We start from the raw sequence: 18,582 nt of genomic DNA, 5'->3' as shown, positions 1-18,582 counted from the left end.
GTTCCTGAGGTGTTTAACAAAGATAAAATGGAAAAAGGCACTTTTATTTATTTAGTTTCTTCGAATTTTGTGAATTTTAAAAAATTTATTGTCATCCTGACCATTTTTTTGATTTGTAAAGTATTTAACGTACGTACAGGAATACTGTTCCTCATATATTTTATTGAATAAATTCTGAAATAGTTGAATATAAGGTTTGTTTTAAATTTTAAAAGCATTTTTCTCACAATTCAGGAATTAACAAGTGTTACACAAATAAATATTATATAAATACGTGTTATATTTTAAAACTTTTATTAAATGATTCATCTTTATGCCATTTGTTTCTCTTCTAATAATGCACAGAATAAATTGTTTATATATTGCTAGTCACTCAGTAAGGCTTTATTCTATCAATACAGGATCTAGATTTGAATCTGATTCAGACTTTTATTATAGATAGAATACAATAGGATGTGAATCGTTTGTACTGGCTTATCTCATTATTAGGCTTAAAATGGACAAAAAAATTATGCCTGGCCATACAATGCATAGTGTGTTTAATACTCCATATGTTAAATAACTATCATTTACATGCATTGATGCAATCAAAAATTTGACTATGTATACATTATTAATCATGATTAAAACTGATATTGCAGAATTTAAAATCTTAGTGCTAGTTTTCAGTTTATGAAGTTGAAAAGGAAAAAATTTATACAAACAAATGAAAAATATTTAAAACCAGTGTTTTTGACTATAAATTCTTTCATACTTTTATAATTATTGTGTAAGTACTTAAAGTTAGATTTATTTTAATATGTAGATATTCTCACGAGAGTAGTAAAGTTTGTTCTCAGAAGAATGTCATTTAAATATTTTTTTGACATAAATATAAATGTTATAAAATCATGGAAATTTATTTCTAACATTTAATATAAAAAGTAAAAAATGATTGGATCTTGTAGAGTTATTTTTAATTTTTTAAAAAAAAGATAAAATTATTTTAGACAACAATCTGTAAATTTATTTTTAACTAAACAGAATATTATGTAATTTGTAGAATTTTTGTTTTTGAGGTACTTAACTAATTTGAATTCTCTTGATGTCTTGTTGAATACTGTTATTAATATGATCATTTCAGACATTAAGAGGAATTGGAGTTCTTTTGAGTTATACATTTCTGTTCATTGAAAAAATGGACAGAAATGTGTAGTATTGATATGTTGATTTTAAATTTAAAGTACTCAGGAAATATTCTATTTTTGAAAGAAGTTAATTTAACATACGATGATGTAGCTTACATGATTATTTAATATTATGAAAATAAGAACTTAGCGGATTTCAACACTAGCATTTATGATATGCAAAATTAAGTATAATAAACACTGTATAATAATAAGAAATGTATGTTTTTTTTATTTTTTTTATTATTTTCATCTTTTATTTCAAATTTAATCATGAAGCAAAATGAATTAGCATCTCAAATTATATATAAAAATGGAGAGATTTTGTTATCTTACTGAAATTTATATCTGTGAAGTTTTATGTCACATGTAATAAAAACTATTCAAAGAATAAAAGATACTATGCTGGATGAAGTTTTTTGAAATAGATTTTTATACATTAAATAGCAAGTGTTAATTTCATAATAAAACAAACAACATAATTATGCAGCTTAACTTTTCGTTTACTATATTAATAATAATATATATTTAAAATTTCAGCTCCTCTGAAGAAAAAGAGCCATTACCAGCTTCACCAATTCCATCACTGCCACTACCATTGCCACCTCCACCAGCAAAAATGTCAACCATTCGAAAACTACGTGATGAAATTAACAGCTTTTACAGGTACATAAAATTAAATATATATCTGGTTTTTATTGTTTTCCTTATCCAATTCATGAAAATCTTGCTATTCACAATAGTGTATTCTTTTAATGTCATTAAATATGAGAAATTCATGTTGCAAGACATTAAATTTGTGATAGTGACAGTAATTACAACTAAATATCAGCTGTCTAGTTTTGAGAATATATTTCATTATTATTAAGTAAGTAAGCAAACAAGTAAGTGAGTTTATTGTAATAGGGTTTAACTTGTTACAAGGGGGTTTCAGATGTTAACCAACCACAGATGGTTTAATCATATTATAACATTATTTCCACTGTAATAACATCTTATCCATTTTCTTTAATCATACATTTTTGTAATAATATAAACTTAAATGTTTAAAGTCATAAAACATATTACTCAATTACAAAAACTTATTTGAGCTAGTTATAAACAATAAATATATACAATTTTTAACAAAGATGCTTATGTGGCCTGAGGGTCAGCACCTCTTTAGTGCCTTGTCAGGATTGAGATAACGTGTCTCGGTTGACACGGAAGCCGCGGCGGTTTGGAACTAGGTCATGCAAGCGGTCGCATTTCGGGCGAGTAGATTCGGGATGGAGTGAGAGACTGCGCACCGGAAGTGACTCACACAGAGACCTTGTTAGCAGAACTACGTTTATTTGTAAAGGACGAAAAACTCATTATCATACAATGCATAAGTAGGCCTAATGGTGCGGTTCTCGAGAGAGAGAGAGAGAGAGAGTTTACATAAGATTCACGTGGTGATAAATGCCTGATGTTTCTTGATTTGGTTTCTGTGAGGACTTGGAAGTCTAGATTCTTGAGGTTCTCCGGATGGGATCGTTGGGATAGGTCTAGATCAAGAAAGTTTCAGTCTTGGACTGGGAAAGTTCTTCTAGGCACAGTAGAGAGTTAATGGGAAGATTCAATAGATTATGACTGGCACTGACACAGAAAAATGTTTTTGACAACTTTAATCCTAGAGAGACAGGCGACAACTGACTATTTCGGCTGTCAATTTTGATATCAGTCTGAAGAGGTCAGCAGATCACGGGAATGCATTGTTTTTGTCGTCGGGAAAGTATAAGTGGAGATTTTCTCAGGTAGCTGAGGACAACAAAAATTGAGTATGTATGGCGTCGTCATTGATTAAAGTTCAGATTCTCATACTTACTTTGTTCATTAAAAATGTTGTTCAATGTGTGGTCTCGAAACAGGAAGATTCGATGAACGAAGTTGCTTTAGCCAATGTACGAGAGCATCTTCGACATCTTTGTACGGTGACTTTCTCTGGCGTTTTTGAGACAGCCGCGACGAAAGTCCAAGAAAAAGCTCATTAATTTCCTCTTTTTTCTTCAGGATTCTCACCAATGTGTTTGGAAGGTTTTTTTTTTTTTGTTTTGCAAATTCAGCTTGTGAAGTTTTCTTACATTCGAATTCAGAAACAAGTTCGTATTTTTCCTTCAGCATAAGCATTGTTAGCTTTTGGACACTCATTTCTAACAGAAATGTGAAACACATGAATGTTTCACAGAAATGTGAAACATTCATGTGTTTCACATTTCTGTTATGAATAACACTTGACGTGAGAAAATGCTAAAAAGGATTCTGCTGTGACACTGATGTAGATTGTATATTTTTTTTCTGTTTATCTGTTATTATTTTATATATAAAATTACATAAAATGTTTATATATATTAATAAAAATGCCTTTATTAATAAATAAGTTGACTTCTTTCCTGAAAAAAATGAGTTCACACTGCACAGTGCAGTGTGAACTCATTTTTTTCAGGAGGTGAGTTGACTTATTAGAAGTCTAATGAGTGTGGTACAGCAAAAGTATGTTGATTTATCTAGTGGTGACAAGTTAAACGGTGTCGAGTAAACCAGAGTTTTTTAACATTAATGCCTATGTAAGTTGGCTGGGACCACAGAAAACTGACTACTTAACCGGCGGTGTCGAGTTATACCTATGACGACTTATGCGAACTTGACTATGTATGCCAGGCATGGGCAAATGCGGCTCTTTTTGAGTTACATGCGGCTCTTGCTGAAAGTGCTATCCTTCCCAGCCTTATCATACTATCTGCCACGACAGTACAGAACTGCGGCTCCCATGCATTTTGCAAAACCTACATTTCGGCTCCCACTGAACTCTTGCTTGCCCACCCGTGGTATATGCATTCAACATATTATCAAATATTCAATACATATCTATAAAATTTGTGCATACTATACAAATTTTGAGGGTAAAAAATATATTGATGGTATTTTGAATCTCTTTTTTTAATTTGTAAGACAACAGAAAAGCATTAGCATTAGCATATTCTTTTTTATTAAAAATTTCTATTTGAATATAATTCTTGTTAATTTTTCTTTTAAGTAATTTGTTTAAAAAATTTATTTAAGGAAGTGTGTATTTATTGATTGTGACTTTTTATTACAGATGGCTTATAGCACACAATATTTATCAAAATATCTCTTAAATAAGATTGAATACTGGTACAATATAACACAGTGGTACCTGGTTAATTTGAATAAGTTGGGGTAAAAAAATTTGGACTAGTTAAAAAGTTTCAAGTTACAGAGTTTAGCTAAAAATCAAGATTTTGTGCATTAGTTTATTGGTGATCCATAATAAACTGTCCATATATTATATATTATGTAAAATCATTGCATTAATGTAAACATCTCAGTGTTGTCCAGAAACTCAAATGCTTAACTGAATACCAAGTAATAAGTTACCAAGAAATGCTTACCTGAATGAATGAACACGCTAAGTGTTAAGTAAGGTAATTTTTAATTTCAATATTTTGCACCTACAATCTATCTGTTTTTATTTATTTTTTATCACAAACATACCACTCTTTATGATTGTTTTTATAATTTTGCTGCGAAGGTTAAAATTTGTGTGTGAGAAGTCAGGTAGAGAATCAAACTCGAAACCCCCTTTTAACAGCAACAGATCAGCGAGATCTGCCCACGTGATCACTGGATGGCTAGGAGGGCTAATTGTTCTGACTGGGGATGTTGCATTGGGTAAGTCAATAGGTCGTTGGTGATACACGAATGAGAATAACCATTTTAAAATTCAACAAGTTTAATAGAAAAATAAAGCATAAGATACACTATACAAGCAACAGATACAATTATAGCTATGTATTACTAGTCATTGACCTAGACTATAGGCGTTTATATTATTACTACTGGCCTTAACTCAAATGCTAAATGATCGAGAGAGAGAGTTTACAATCGAGAGTATAATACCTCGGGACTCGTATGGTTCCAGATCCTGTTCATTCAATGTTGGTAAGACGATTGTGGATCTAGTCAAGGTAAAATTCTGGGTGGCCCATATCCTGATGGGGAGACGAGAGGGACAAAAAGTCGCAAGTCAAAGTTAATCCAGAGCATTACCCGAAGATTGGTACACTCTTGTTATAAGCGTATTTAGTGTGGGAGTCTGATCAGTTGACCATTTGTTTGGTAGCAATGACATGTCAAAGGTGTCATAGCTGGCCGATGTAAACTAAATAATAGTCGATTCGAAGGTTTAGTATTTCCTTCAATTGTTTTAAATTTCCTCCTTAGACAAAAGTTTAGTGCCAACTTTCTCACATATTTGTGATAATTTCGTGGGTCAATGAGAAGGGGAAGGACTTGTTGACAGTTAACCATGGGAAACGGGCGGTAAAAGGGAAAGTTTCTAGCCGTATCTTTTTGTTAAAATTTTATGTAAAAACAGCTCCTGGATCCTCACATTTCCATAGAATATGTCTTATTTTTTAAAAATTAATTTATCAAAAATCCATTTATTTATTATGTCGACTAGTCCAAGAAATCCATCAACAATTAAATAAAACAAAAAAAAAGCAGATTCAAATGTCAGTGTAGATCACACATGATTATTTTTAGTCATGCATAGTTTTCACACTTTATAGAAAGTTTCTGATTAGTGTATTGGATAGATGAACATTAATTATTTTATTTAGTGGAAAATTAAAATTTCAGAGAGTTTATGAAAATATAGTATCAAAACTCCATTTGAGTTAACCATTTTTATTTAATTAATGTGCAAACTCCTATGCTGGATGATCACATTATCCATCATAGGTGCAATCACATTAGGGATAGTTTAATGAGAGCTTCTATTCTTGAAGGGTACAACTGGCCTTGCAACCGCATCAACTCATTCACATGTGTACAATGTTCCATTATCTACTGACATTCATAGCATGCACGCCAAGGGCATGGATGCTGATGGCAATTAGCTTTTCCTTGCTTTGTTTCAACTGTCTGTATATAGCTGCCTTTCAACTTTGTATTTTAATTCTTATTTTCCTTCTTTTCAGTCTAAATTCAGTTAGTTTAAGTTAGTCCTAGTTGTAAGTTAGATTAGGGACTCTTAGCTTGGTTTCCGGTTAGGTTAAATTAGATTAGGGTTGTCAGCTCTAGTCATCTGGTTAGGTTCGTCCCAGGTTATGGTCGGTTAGTTTAGTTAGTAAGTTAATGTTTAAAAAATAAATAAATAAAGGGGGGTCTGTTCATCTTGTCTAGTTTGTCATTGTTAGTTTGTTTTCACACTGTCTGTCTAGCTGTTAATAGTATTAAGATTTGCACTCGCATTCAGTTTTATTAGTATTAAGTAGATATAAGTCGGCCACTTGGCACTAACTTCTACACTTAGCTATTCGTGGCTGCACTCAATTTTTGGTGTTTGCTACACTCAAGTTTTCTTTTAGACCCTTTGGGGGACTACAGCTTTGTAGCCTAAAAACTGCACACCAACATCAAACATCAAACATAGAGGGTACAGTAGCCATACATACGCCATTCAGAGGGATCCTACCTTTCTCTACTGTCTATCTCCTCTCTCCCTTTCTCCCCCCTTTCCCTTACCCTCTTTTCTGCCAGCTGAACACCTTGTGTATGGCTGACGTCTTTCATGTATGTATGCTGGATGATCAGGGAAAGAAAATAACTTGGAGTAAATGTGACTTTGAGTTATTCCGGGGCCGTGTTCAGTAACGCAGAACACCTAAGTTAGAATTCTGAGTGGCTTAGTGGGTGGAGCTAAGAACAGATAAAAGAAACTGACTGAACTAGCTAGAATTCTAATGGTGGGAGGAGTCAAGCAGTAGTTAGAAACAAGTTCATTGCAACATAACTAGACTTAGCAAGGATTCTGCATTACTGAACATGGCCCAGGTTAAGTTAACCAGGTTCCACTGTATGTCTAAATTGTTTTTTGTGTGTTTCAGTTAACTACATTTAAATAATTTAAGCTAATACATTTTAATCTAAAATGTTTATTTTTTCCCCAGTGATAGGTATAAGTGGAGGATTAGGAAATTAGAAAAGGGCAGAATCATTATTGACTTCTTAGATTTTAAATACAGCATTGCATTACATCTGCAAATGCCCACATTGCAAGATGAATACAATGTTGAATACAAAGAGAACTGTCTGCTTAGTGGTATCAACTTGGAATCTCTTAACATATGTAAGGAATTATTATATAAATTTTATTCAAAATTTTTAAAAAATTTCAACTTTATCATTACATAAATAATTGAGCCATTCACAGGCCAAATTGATTAACTCCATTTGTAAATCCTTAATATAGTTGTTATTATTTTAAAATTTTTCACGTAACAAAATTTATATATCGTTATATTAAAGCTATGTTTTAATACATAACAATATATAATAATACATCTGCAGTGTTTATTTAAATTTAAAGTTTAAAAGGAATTTTAAAAACTAATTTATATTCTTAATTTTTATACTTTTTGTTTTGTGGAGTTAATTGATTTGGCAAGTGAGCAGCTCAATTGTTGTTCACTTGTATAATTAAACAGGTGAACTTCCTATTAGCAATACTGTTCTTTTATTCCCCTATTTTCATTACAGAATTTTTATTGTTTTAATAACTTACTGAAAAATTATTTCATTGTGCCCAAAATTATTAAATTTTAATATTTCTTCTAAGTTTATCACAAATAATTGAAAGTTTTGTTTTAATACAGTCTTCAAGTATAAGGAATATCTACTTCCTTTTGTTGAAAAATCATTTGAAAACATCAGTAAGGAACATCATAACCTTGAAAATGTTGCTAAGGTTAGTGAATTATTTTAAATGAAAGTAAAAATTTTTAAAGTTTTATGATTCTAAATCTGCTAATTTAATTAGTAAAAATTTGTATTATTTTTTTATTTTTTAAAGTATATATTAAACTGTTTTGTCTGTATAACAGAATTCCACAATATTTTTATCGTTGCATGATTGACATTGATGAATACAATACTTTAAAGTTGTATATTAGTTTCAATAAGAATACAGTAGAGAGTCGTTTATCCGAACCTCAGTAATCAGAATCGCCGGTTATCCGAACGATTTTCAGTCGGGCTGTGTCGTGCTGAATCGAATGTTTTTTGATACTAGATTTACTTCTAAAGTATAATTTTCGTGTTTTTTATATTCTTCAATATATTTATTTTGTTTGTACAAAATAAAGAAATAATTTTTAACGATACAATAGCCTCGATTATTATTATAAAAATTTTTGTTAGGCTTCTTCTTCTTTGTTCCAGTTTATATGGAGATTTTAGCCTGTTGGCCTTTTCTCCAATGTACACCACTTAACGATTATACAAAGCAGTTCGAACGATATATAAAACGTTCTAAAGCTTCCATGTGCTGACGAGAAGGAAGGTCGACGTGAGCCCAGTAAATAGGAGTAAGGGTTCGGACTACTGTTAAATCTATTGATAAAGTGCGGCCGAGGTCTTGATGGGCCTCCTTATATTTTGAACAAGTAATCCAAAAATGGCGGGATGTTTCCGGAGCGCCACAGTTCGGGCAGTCGGGAGAGACACAAAGACCTCTGGAAAAGAGAAACCCGTTTAACGGGGCTGTATCAGTTCGAAGGCGGGTCAAGAGGGTTTCGGCATAGCGAGACGAGATGTATGAATATGGCCAGGGAACAAAAGGCCGGAGGTGATCTCGTCCTTTTTGTCAGGCTTAAAATCGACGAAAATTCAACACAAAGCAACACGCAACGGAGAAAAATTCAACACGAAGTGACAGCAATGGAGAAAAAATTTGAACATCGGACAGGTTAATATATTTTTTCGTACATAATCGGTTATCGGAACAACCCCAGTCCCCAATTGATTTGGATTAACGACTCTCTACTGTAGTTACTAATAAATTGATTGAATGATTAAAATTAAAGGCTAATTTATCATAAAATGTTTATTTATTTTAGTTAATGGAAGATTTATTATCTACTATTATCTATTATCATAAAATAATTGTTGATTTGAGGCTTGTGGGAATCTTTCATGAAAATTCTTTAAAAGATTCAATGTAAGTACTGAATTTGCTTTTTTTAAAAATCATACTTAGCAATATTTCCAGTTTAAGAGATTAAAAAAAAGGGTAAAAATAAATTTCAAAATGCAAACAATATTATAAGTACAGTAGAACTTGGGTGTAGTGGACTCTCTTTAACTCATGTAGCTATTAAAAATTATTGTATGTTTACAAAACTATGCAGCAGTTCCTAAATAATCAATAAACTGTTCTGTTTTGTATAAAAAAAAATTATATAGCTATTTTTATGCAATAATTAATTACCGTATTTACTCACATATAAGACAAGGTTTTTATTCATTTTTCACTGCTTCAAAAACCTAGGTCATCCTATACGCATGAGAAAAGGATTCTTTTCGTCTTTGCAATAATTTTTGTGAACGTATTTGCATTTTTTTACCGGATTCTTACCTTCTGGTGTTTAAAAACAAAAGTAATTTTATCTGGGTTGTTTGACTCATTCTTGTGTATTGTCAGGAGTAAAGATGAATAGCAATAACAAAAGCAAAGCTTTTGAATTGAATTCCAAAATTACACAGGAGCCCCAATATAAGTTTTAATTCATTCCCATGTGAAAACAGATGATTATTTGGAAATCCGAATTTAGAGAAACTCATAAGTGTAATCGATGAAGAGTGCATTCGACTGTTAAGAATTGGCAGAAAGGTTCCCGATTGTCCAGCTTTTGTCGATGTGGAATTGCTGCACAAGTGATGTGTGACTCTGTGCATTATCATGATGGAAAAACCACTGTCCGTGCCACTTGTTGGGCTGCCTCCTCCCAGCATCATGCAACTTTGCAGCATTTTCCCAAATTTGTACATGAACTTGATGCTTTTAACACTGCTCAAACTAGGACATTGCACTGAATGATAAGCAGTTATGCCCAATAAAGACGCTACAGTAACGACTGTGCAAGTCTAAACTTGCTCGTGCATTATCACACATTGAATAGACATACTGAGCTTCCTACCACAGCAATGCATAACCTTATATCACATTTTCTAACTGTAGATATAAATTCTGGGAACTTTTTAACTGCCCCTTGTATTTTATTTAATAAGGTTTAATATCGATTGGTAGGCCATTGAATAAATTATAAGGACAGTATTTACAAAATTAGATTATTACAAAAATTGAGGAGGGAGCAACAATTTTTTTCTGAAAGAGGGGGTGGAAGTATAGAAAGTTTGGAAACTACTGTATTACTATATTTACTTGAAAGTAAAATGCATTTTTTTCAGGTTTTAGTATCTCTGAAAATAAAGTACATCTTATTCCTCTCTCATTATAAGTTACTAATTACATTGCATCATTTTAATGATTTTATATGACCAGTAGAAATTTTTGAGGTAAATTTAGTTCAATTTTGTTAATATTAAGTTACAGCAATGTTTTAAGTACTTGGACAGAAATCCCAAGTACTTAAGAATGCAGCAATCTTCCAAGAAATGTTACATTTCTGATGCTTTAAATGACACTGAGTGTGGTTGCATGTGGGAAGATGTAAGCACAGAATCCAATTGTGGATTCAGAAGAGCCTAAACCAGAAGGTGAAAAGGTTTTCAACTTTAATACCATTTAAGACAGTGATATAATTTACTTTACCTGCAATAAATACTGAACAAATTTGTGTCAATAGAACCAGTTCTGCTAACATAACTTTGTTTCAAGTTATTTCCAAAAAGATTCATGGGTGAGCATGTAAAAATTAAGATGTATCTCACTGGATCAGACAAGACAATCTTAGTCATGTTGAGACAAGACAAAACTGTCTGAAACAGAGTAAAACAATGGTGTTTCCATTGTATCGAAGGGGACGCCACACACTCGATCAGTCGTCTTGTTTGAGACAGTTTTAGTCATGATTAGTCAAAAAGACGATGTACAGTACCTTGCACTTCGTTGTGTCTGATATGTGTATCAGACAGACTGTTGTGCACATACTCAAGCTATCACATGTCAGCCAGAGCAAGAGCACAGCAGTGATCCAAGTAAAATGGAACTTGATAGTGAAAAGTTGCTGGTGTAGATACAAGAAAGACCATTTATTTATATTTATTGTCTGAAAGCTCCAGCTTGAAAATGATGACCAGAAAAACATATTTATATATGCAATTTCATGGTACTGCAGGCATCACGAAAGTATTAAGATAAGAAATGCAGAATTTTTAACAAAAAGTTTGTTTCATATTTTGAAATTCTGATCAGGTTTTACCATTTTACTCCATTAAACAATTACCAACTTAGTCACAACTGAGTACGGGTATCCCTTGCTTAATGTGGTATTTGATTAACGTACAAAATTCATTGTGGCAATCCCTTTATATACACTGCAGAAATTTTAATTTACGTGGCTTTACCAGCTATCTTTACTTAACATAGATACCGTATTTTGATTAATGCAACTTTGATATACATGATAGGATCGGGGGATTGATTACCAAATTAATCAAGGGATACCTGTATTGGCTTTTTGTTTCAGACACACTGACTAATCTGGTCTGATGCTAAACTATCAAATGCTTTGGACAAAACATTTTGACTAAGACTGTCTTGTCTGATCCAGTGTGACACAGGCCTTAGATCCAATGGTGTCTTACATTTGAGTAAGGATGATATTTTTACTATTGTATTTATCTTCAGTGCCATTTTTTTTTTATAGAATTTCTTTGTCCTTTTAAGTTTGTCAAAGTTTTCACAGTTCCATGTTTAGATAACACTGACATTCTATGAATCAAACATTGGTACAGTACATCAATGCTGTAATTTCTCTCTTGCATTATGGAAGGAAGGCATTAAAAAAACTCCTAGGATCTTAAAGAAGGAAGTAGTAAAATCAGTATTAATCATATGAATTATATGTTAGGAAAACAGACCGACATCCAGACTTCAGAAATCTAGACAGTATAATTAGTAAGGCTGCCTACATAGTTTTCAGCAGTTGCAGTTTTGAATACAACTCTATTTCAGATCTTTTGTTCTAAATTTCTCTATATTAATTCATCATTAATTTATAATTATTAAATTTAGCATAAAATGGTACTTAACAGTTCTAGTATCAAATTGTATTACCATCTTTAGTGGAATAGAGTTAATGAAAACTTTACTAGTTATTTATGATATTTTTTTTAAATACACATAATGATAAGTTTGAACAGATCAACAACATTGTTCACTATATCAAAAGTTCACTGCAAAATACTAATAAAACAATATGTTAAATTATTCTGTTCATATAAGGCAGTATAGAATTTCAATATAGTATCTACTAAGCTTCTAATTCGGGTTAAAGAATCTACTAATAAAAGAAAGCAAACTGTGCAGGAGAAACTTGCTTCAGTTAAAATACGAGAGAAAAGATCTGTATAAATTTGTAAGGTTTAATTTTCAAATATGTGGTCACTATCAAGAGTAATTCCAGAGTTCCAAGTTATTACGTTCAAACTATGCTAATCATTCTATGATTTTCAGTGTTTTTGTATTGGTGCTCTATGTTAATCGTTTATAGCCCGATTATTTACGGCAGTTGATAATGTATTGGATTAATATTATCGGGTTTGATGAGTGGTTATTAAGATTTTTGATTGAAAATGACAAATTTTTCAGGAACTATAACAAATCACTTTTTCAGATATTTTTTCCTAGTTAAACCAATATAATTACAACCACCTTTTTGATTAAAAACTTTAAAGTTACAATACTTAGACGTAAGTAAAATACGAAAATTTTCCAGCAATGCCAAAAATACTGGTTTCCTTTTGATTTATTTATATAAATAATTTTATTAAACCCAGTTTTATGATCATAGCTGCTTGTTGTTGTATTAATTTTTCAGATTGGAAGTAAAATTCGTCAATGCTAGCCGAAGAACATTGTTTTCGCTGAAATTGCCTCTAAATCCCGAAACCCATTTAGAATCGCCAATAATTCCATGTTATCATCATCTTCGAGGAGTAAATTTGAGGTATTTTGAAATTTTTCAGATTAAAAATTATTCATTCTATTAAAGGTTTCCTCGGTGCAATGTCTAATGCCATTTAATCACCAGTGAAATACAATGGCACTTAAGAATCAGATGAAAATTTTTGAAAATACTAAAATTTTTTAAACATTTCAACATCTTTAAAATATAATTTGTGACATCCAATTTAAATACTTCACAAACAATATTATGATTCTTTGGCATGCACGACCAAAGCAACATGTCGTACTCGGCGCCTCCGTAAAGCTTTTTTGACGGCTGGACAGTTAGGGTGGCAGCCCGCTGTTTTGGGGAACTCTGGATTGGATTCGGATGGGCTGGAAAAACCCCAGGAATTTTTTTGGGAATAGCCCATCCGATAAGTCGATCCCCGGTACCTTGTCACCTGGCTACCCCATCATGAGCTTGCTAAAAAAGAGGTCCTCTTACTGCCCACAGGACAGAGAGATGGGGAAAAAGATATATTCTTCTGATGTAACTAGCAAGTGGCAGGCTATACTATTTTTATTTACATGTTAATGAGTTAGTCCAAAAAGAAGAAAAAGTGTTTATTAATAGCAACTAAATAACATAAACAAAAAGAATATTATATTTAATTTCGGTTTACAAATTCCTTCTAAACAATATATTTTATCATCTATCGCTGCGTGCCATATCATAAATCCTGATGTCGGCGAGCACCCGGCGCACGTTAGTAAGGTGCCAAGGTGTATCCTGGGGGAAGTTACGACCAGAGTGGTTCCCCGTTGTCTTCTCTGGTGTGCGATGTTACATGAAGGATTTTATCATACTCTCAAAAATTATTTTGCATTTAAATTTATAATAAAACTGAAATGCTATTAACATTTTTACTTCATTATTTATTTATTTATTTTTTTCATGTATGATTTTTATAAATATATTAAGGTTTTATTTATGTAATTTTAGAAAATCCCAGTTGTTTTATTATAGCAGAATTATGAAGAAAATTACTCAACACATTAAATGAATGATTCCTTTTTTTGTGGATTTTTCCAGAATAGTCTGCTTTTAAACTATTTTATATGAAATGATTCTATATTTATTATAATACAAGTTGAAAGGCCCGATGCAGGCATCAGGGCATACTAAATTACAGATAATAAGTAGTAATAATAATAATAATAATAATAATAATACTGTAAAAATATAAAATAAATATAAATTATTTTAAATAATAGCTAGGGGTGCCTTTAGTGGGCGTTTTTGGCATACTGCGACAGAAATAAAGCTGAAAAAATGGGCAGTCTCTTTCTATAGTAGATAAATTTATAGTAATTGTAATAATTAGAATCCTATACATGAAAAAACTTGCATATTTGGCAGAATCTAGCGTAATATGTCTCAGTTACAGAATCCTACCATCCTAGTTTCCTATTAAAGGAAAAAAATATAAGAGTGTTTGCTTTTGCATTTATCCAGATGCAAAAGAGATCTTTCCAGCATTGCATGAATATATGCTTTGTGGTGAAACTAATTTACCTTACACTATGTCTACAATAAATATAAATGAATTCGTTCAAAAGCGGGACACGTTTACATTGCAAGGTAGTTCGTGACAATATATAAATTTTCCGGTCTCTTTCAGGTGCAAAGGTAGTGGAACAAAATTGTTTTAAGACGATAATGTGCAAAGAATCTCTGACCCTAAACGACAAAATCCAACATTGTATATGTTAAAAATGTCTTGGTCTCGGTGCAGTTGGAAAGTGCTTGTAGAATCTGCATTCTGCATCTTGTGCATTTCGTCCATTTCCTCACAACATAATTGTTTCATGGTAGCTTTCTCGTTCGTCGGTAGAATGCAATGCCATGCCATGCCATGGCATTCTACCAATTAGTAGAATGTTGGCATGGTTTTCATAATGTTGGCTCTTTTATAAGTGGCACGTGGCAAAATTGGTGTTGTCACTGCACGTTCCATGTAGATGGATACAAATTAAATGCTCGTTTGGGTTTGAAAAATTTACTTATTGTCGCAGAACTTCTGTGCAATTTACATTTATTTTTAAATGAATTAAAAATTTAATTAGACAAGTGCTATTCTCCAAAGAAATTAGGTTTATATAATAAGTATTGCATCAATTTTTATCTTCTATCTGTTATAGCATACTTTAAAGCAGGGGTGGCAAATCTATGGCATGCATGCCCAAAGTGGTATGTTGGGAGAAATCATCTGGCACGTATCATACAATTTTGCATTATTACCTGCCTTTTTTACATTTATTCCAATTAAAGGATGTGTGTTTTGTTTCTTTAAATATAGTTGTTCTAAATCTGAAACTTCGGTGCATGCAAACACTTTTAAAGATAATTACGTTCGCTTGTATGGCGTGTGAATTCAAAAGTTTGCCATCCTTGCTCTAAAGTAATTACCAAATTGGATTTAATAAATTATAATAAAAAAATTTAACATTTGTAGATATTTATTTTTAATATTAGCTATTTAAGTAAATTTCTTGTTTGTTGATTAAATCAGAATATCTATCTTTCAGGGAGGAAATCATAAAAGTGTGTGAAAGTGTGTTACCGGGCGAAAATTACTTATCAAGAACAATTTGTGTAGTGGAGGATTTTTTAACCAGAATTCAAAAGACAGTTTAAACATATCCATGTCAATTTGACTATTAAAATTTTGTATTATATGTCATTTATTATTTTTAATTATTATTTGATAGTGCGAGTTTGTAACGTGCTCGTCATTAAATATATTTATTTTGTACTGCGAAGTACTTTAGTCATTTGTTAGTTTTTAATCAATTTATCCTAGTCATGGTTCTACGTACAGGAGACATCGTGTATTAACGATGAAGAGCCATGCAATCGTCCAACTTTAGAACTTCCCGAGCATCGGACAGATGTCGCAAATCGCATGGTCGGATCTTATGTAACAACGTCGGAGTTTTCTGCCCATTAGTATTTTGGACAGTGATATATACCTATTCTAGCTCTGGTGCTTTTGTCGTCACTTCCCTTTAATGCAGGTAATTTCATTTATTTCTGTTTCAGTCGATTTAGTTTTTGCACGTGTTGTATTATCGTTTGTTTTATCTTAACTTTGAAGTTCATTCTTATTTAAATTCTTAGGATTTGTGATATACCATTTGATTTTCAAATTCTTTGCCCAAGGGTTAAGAAAAGATTTGCCCAAAGATGTTAAGAAATTTTAATAAACTTTACAAGTACTTTTCAGTTTTAAAAGAATTGTTTTCTATTCATGTTTGCACTTGTTACCATTGAAACGGTAATTTTATCAGAATATGCGATGTGTAATAAGAGAAACTGAAGAGGTAGATTAAAACTTTCAACTTCAGAAATCCAAGTAACCTTTTATGAAATACAAACAGTCTTGCTGCATTGTCTTTATTTTCAAAAATTTATACATTCAAAAAACAACAAAACTACAAAGGAGTTTATGAAGCTAAGCAGCAAATAGTTAGATTATTCCAATAAGGGTTTTAATCTCATCTTTTCTTTGTACAGAACCCATCGTTCAACTAAGAAAAATAAAACATTTATTTCAATTTTTAAGTTTTTTAATTAAACCAATATATTCTATAATTACTTTCTAAAACTATTAAGCGGCTATAGAAGCTTGGCCGCATACCAATCAAAAAAGTTCCATTTATTTCAGTAATATAATACTCTTATTTGTCACAAATTAATTAATAATACACAACTAAAATATTTTTCAAGTTGATTTCAATACTTATAGCAGCAGATAAATTTATCCCATTAACTCAAGAGATTTTATTTGTTACTTTTTAATCATTTAAAATAATAATTGTCCCACTGCTGAACGTGCAAATGAAAATGGCATGTAACTGTTGTGTTGTCAATTGTGAAGATATAAATTAGTTCCACTGCTAGTGGTGGTTGTCAGAAATGAACTTCTTTTCAGAGTTTTTAATAAAATTCATATACATTTACATATTCAAAGAAAAATATGTAAATGTAACTGTTGTGTGTCCTCCTTCCTTAATCTCGAGAACAGAACTAAAGTTACTATAAAAAAAACCTAGAAAAGTTTGACACGGGCAAAAACATTAGCACATCTGAAACAGGCAATGACAGGAATTGCCTTATGCACACGAAGAGGAAAGGTGACAGGACGATAAGAATTTACAGTTTGGAGAAACACTTCCGTGCCGTGGGGAAGGAGTCGACGTGGCAAAAATTAATAGCAGTGTTATTACTGGTGGCCGGGAAGGGTTACGTAAGAGGTATTCGCAGTCGAAATCCAGGTTGGAGGCAAAGATGTCCGACACTCCTCGACGTGGGTGTTTGATGGGCACGTCGTGGCACCTACATATTCTAAGGGATGGCATAGATGCCAATTTGGATGGTCTTTATAGTTGGAGAGGGAGGAAATTGAGGGACTTCTAGGGAGGCTAAACAATCCCATGAACTGTCCAGAGTGCAATGTTTTTTCAATGAAATGTCTTGGCTGGATATTAGATTTTTTTTAGTAGGTTTAGTTTGATTATGCCCAGTTTTTGAATGCTAGCATTACTTCAGAACAGAGTTAAATAAATGAAAATAAAGACTTCCTTAGACTCCAATTAATTATATATGAACTTCTGGTCTGGACTTGAAGCCACACAATTTTCACAATAATTAATTGCCCATTCTTGTATAATAGAAACCCCTCTCGTGTACTGTATATATTTTCTCCAAGTTATGGTTAATTCTTTTGGGGACATCTTCCTGGGACCAAACATAAATTCTATTCATTTTTATGCCCTACCTCCTGGATAAGATGGTATAGTCCTTCCAACTTAGTAGCTATCAAAACACTGAATACTTTGCACATCCTCCCCTACAACTGGGTGAAGACAGAGAAACGGGCATCAATAAAGTTATTTTCAGCTGTTTTGTTTAGGAGAATAGAAGCAAAACAGGTTCTTTTTGGAATATATAACATCAGAAATATTTCCTGGTAAACTAACAGTATTTTCATTTTATCTGTTTGAATAAATTTTTTAAATTTAATTATTCTTAGATATATTAATATGTACAAAATAAATAGCATTTGACACACACACAATTTGGTTTAAAAGGCATTAATCTTTAGCTGATTCAGTTTCCATCAGAATTAATATTCTCATTCAGATGTATCTAAATGATATGAAACTGTTTTGCTTTTACTAATTCTGCTTCACCAAATAAATCACTATTTATTGGTACTCACTCTTCCTTTTCTGTGTATCCTCCCTTAAGACTCGGCAACTGCTACGTGAAGTCGGAAGGACCATGCATTGCCCCGGCAGCACAGGGACATTATTACTTTAATGTTTTGCTAGTATTGCCTGTTAGAGCGGCGATCGACGTGCAGATGTCGTGAATGATTGGCTATTTGT

The 18,582-nt window shown here is 32.0% G+C and overlaps 1 protein-coding gene and 1 long non-coding RNA gene across 2 annotated transcripts in view; one reads left to right on the top strand and one right to left on the bottom strand.

The window, feature by feature from the left end:
• Positions 1 to 1,704: 1,704 nt before the first annotated feature.
• LOC136969351 (uncharacterized) lies at positions 1,705 to 15,951 on the top strand. Its single transcript, XM_067263480.1, has 6 exons — positions 1,705 to 1,832; positions 7,166 to 7,344; positions 7,871 to 7,962; positions 9,113 to 9,213; positions 13,058 to 13,186; positions 15,718 to 15,951. Exons 1-6 carry the CDS (start codon positions 1,786 to 1,788, stop codon positions 15,824 to 15,826), a joined length of 657 nt encoding a protein of 218 aa, XP_067119581.1. The 5' UTR covers positions 1,705 to 1,785; the 3' UTR covers positions 15,827 to 15,951.
• Positions 15,952 to 16,569: 618 nt separating this feature from the next.
• The window catches only part of LOC136969322 (uncharacterized), a 29,368-nt gene continuing 27,355 nt past the window's right edge, over positions 16,570 to 18,582 (bottom strand). Inside the window, exon 4 of the long non-coding RNA XR_010879805.1 lies at positions 16,570 to 16,719. This is a non-coding gene — a long non-coding RNA (uncharacterized lncRNA). The remainder of the gene's footprint in view (positions 16,720 to 18,582) is intronic.

The sequence above is a fragment of the Centruroides vittatus genome, unplaced genomic scaffold, assembly GCF_030686945.1.
Source record: "Centruroides vittatus isolate TY-2023 unplaced genomic scaffold, ASM3068694v2 contig_1776, whole genome shotgun sequence".
Taxonomy (NCBI): Eukaryota; Metazoa; Arthropoda; class Arachnida; order Scorpiones; family Buthidae; genus Centruroides; species Centruroides vittatus.
The sequence above is the reverse complement of the archived record's forward strand: the minus strand, read 5'-3'. Positions and strand labels throughout refer to the sequence as shown.

Excerpts from the sequence above, each read along its gene's own strand:
- LOC136969351 (XM_067263480.1), top strand. The coding sequence starts at position 1,786 with ATGTCAACCATTCGAAAACTACGTGATGAAATTAACAGCTTTTACAG. Across the intron at positions 7,345-7,870 it reads CTTGGAATCTCTTAACATAT|TCTTCAAGTATAAGGAATAT; the intron begins GTAAGGAATTAT and ends GTTTTAATACAG. Across the intron at positions 9,214-13,057 it reads AATTCTTTAAAAGATTCAAT|ATTGGAAGTAAAATTCGTCA; the intron begins GTAAGTACTGAA and ends TTAATTTTTCAG.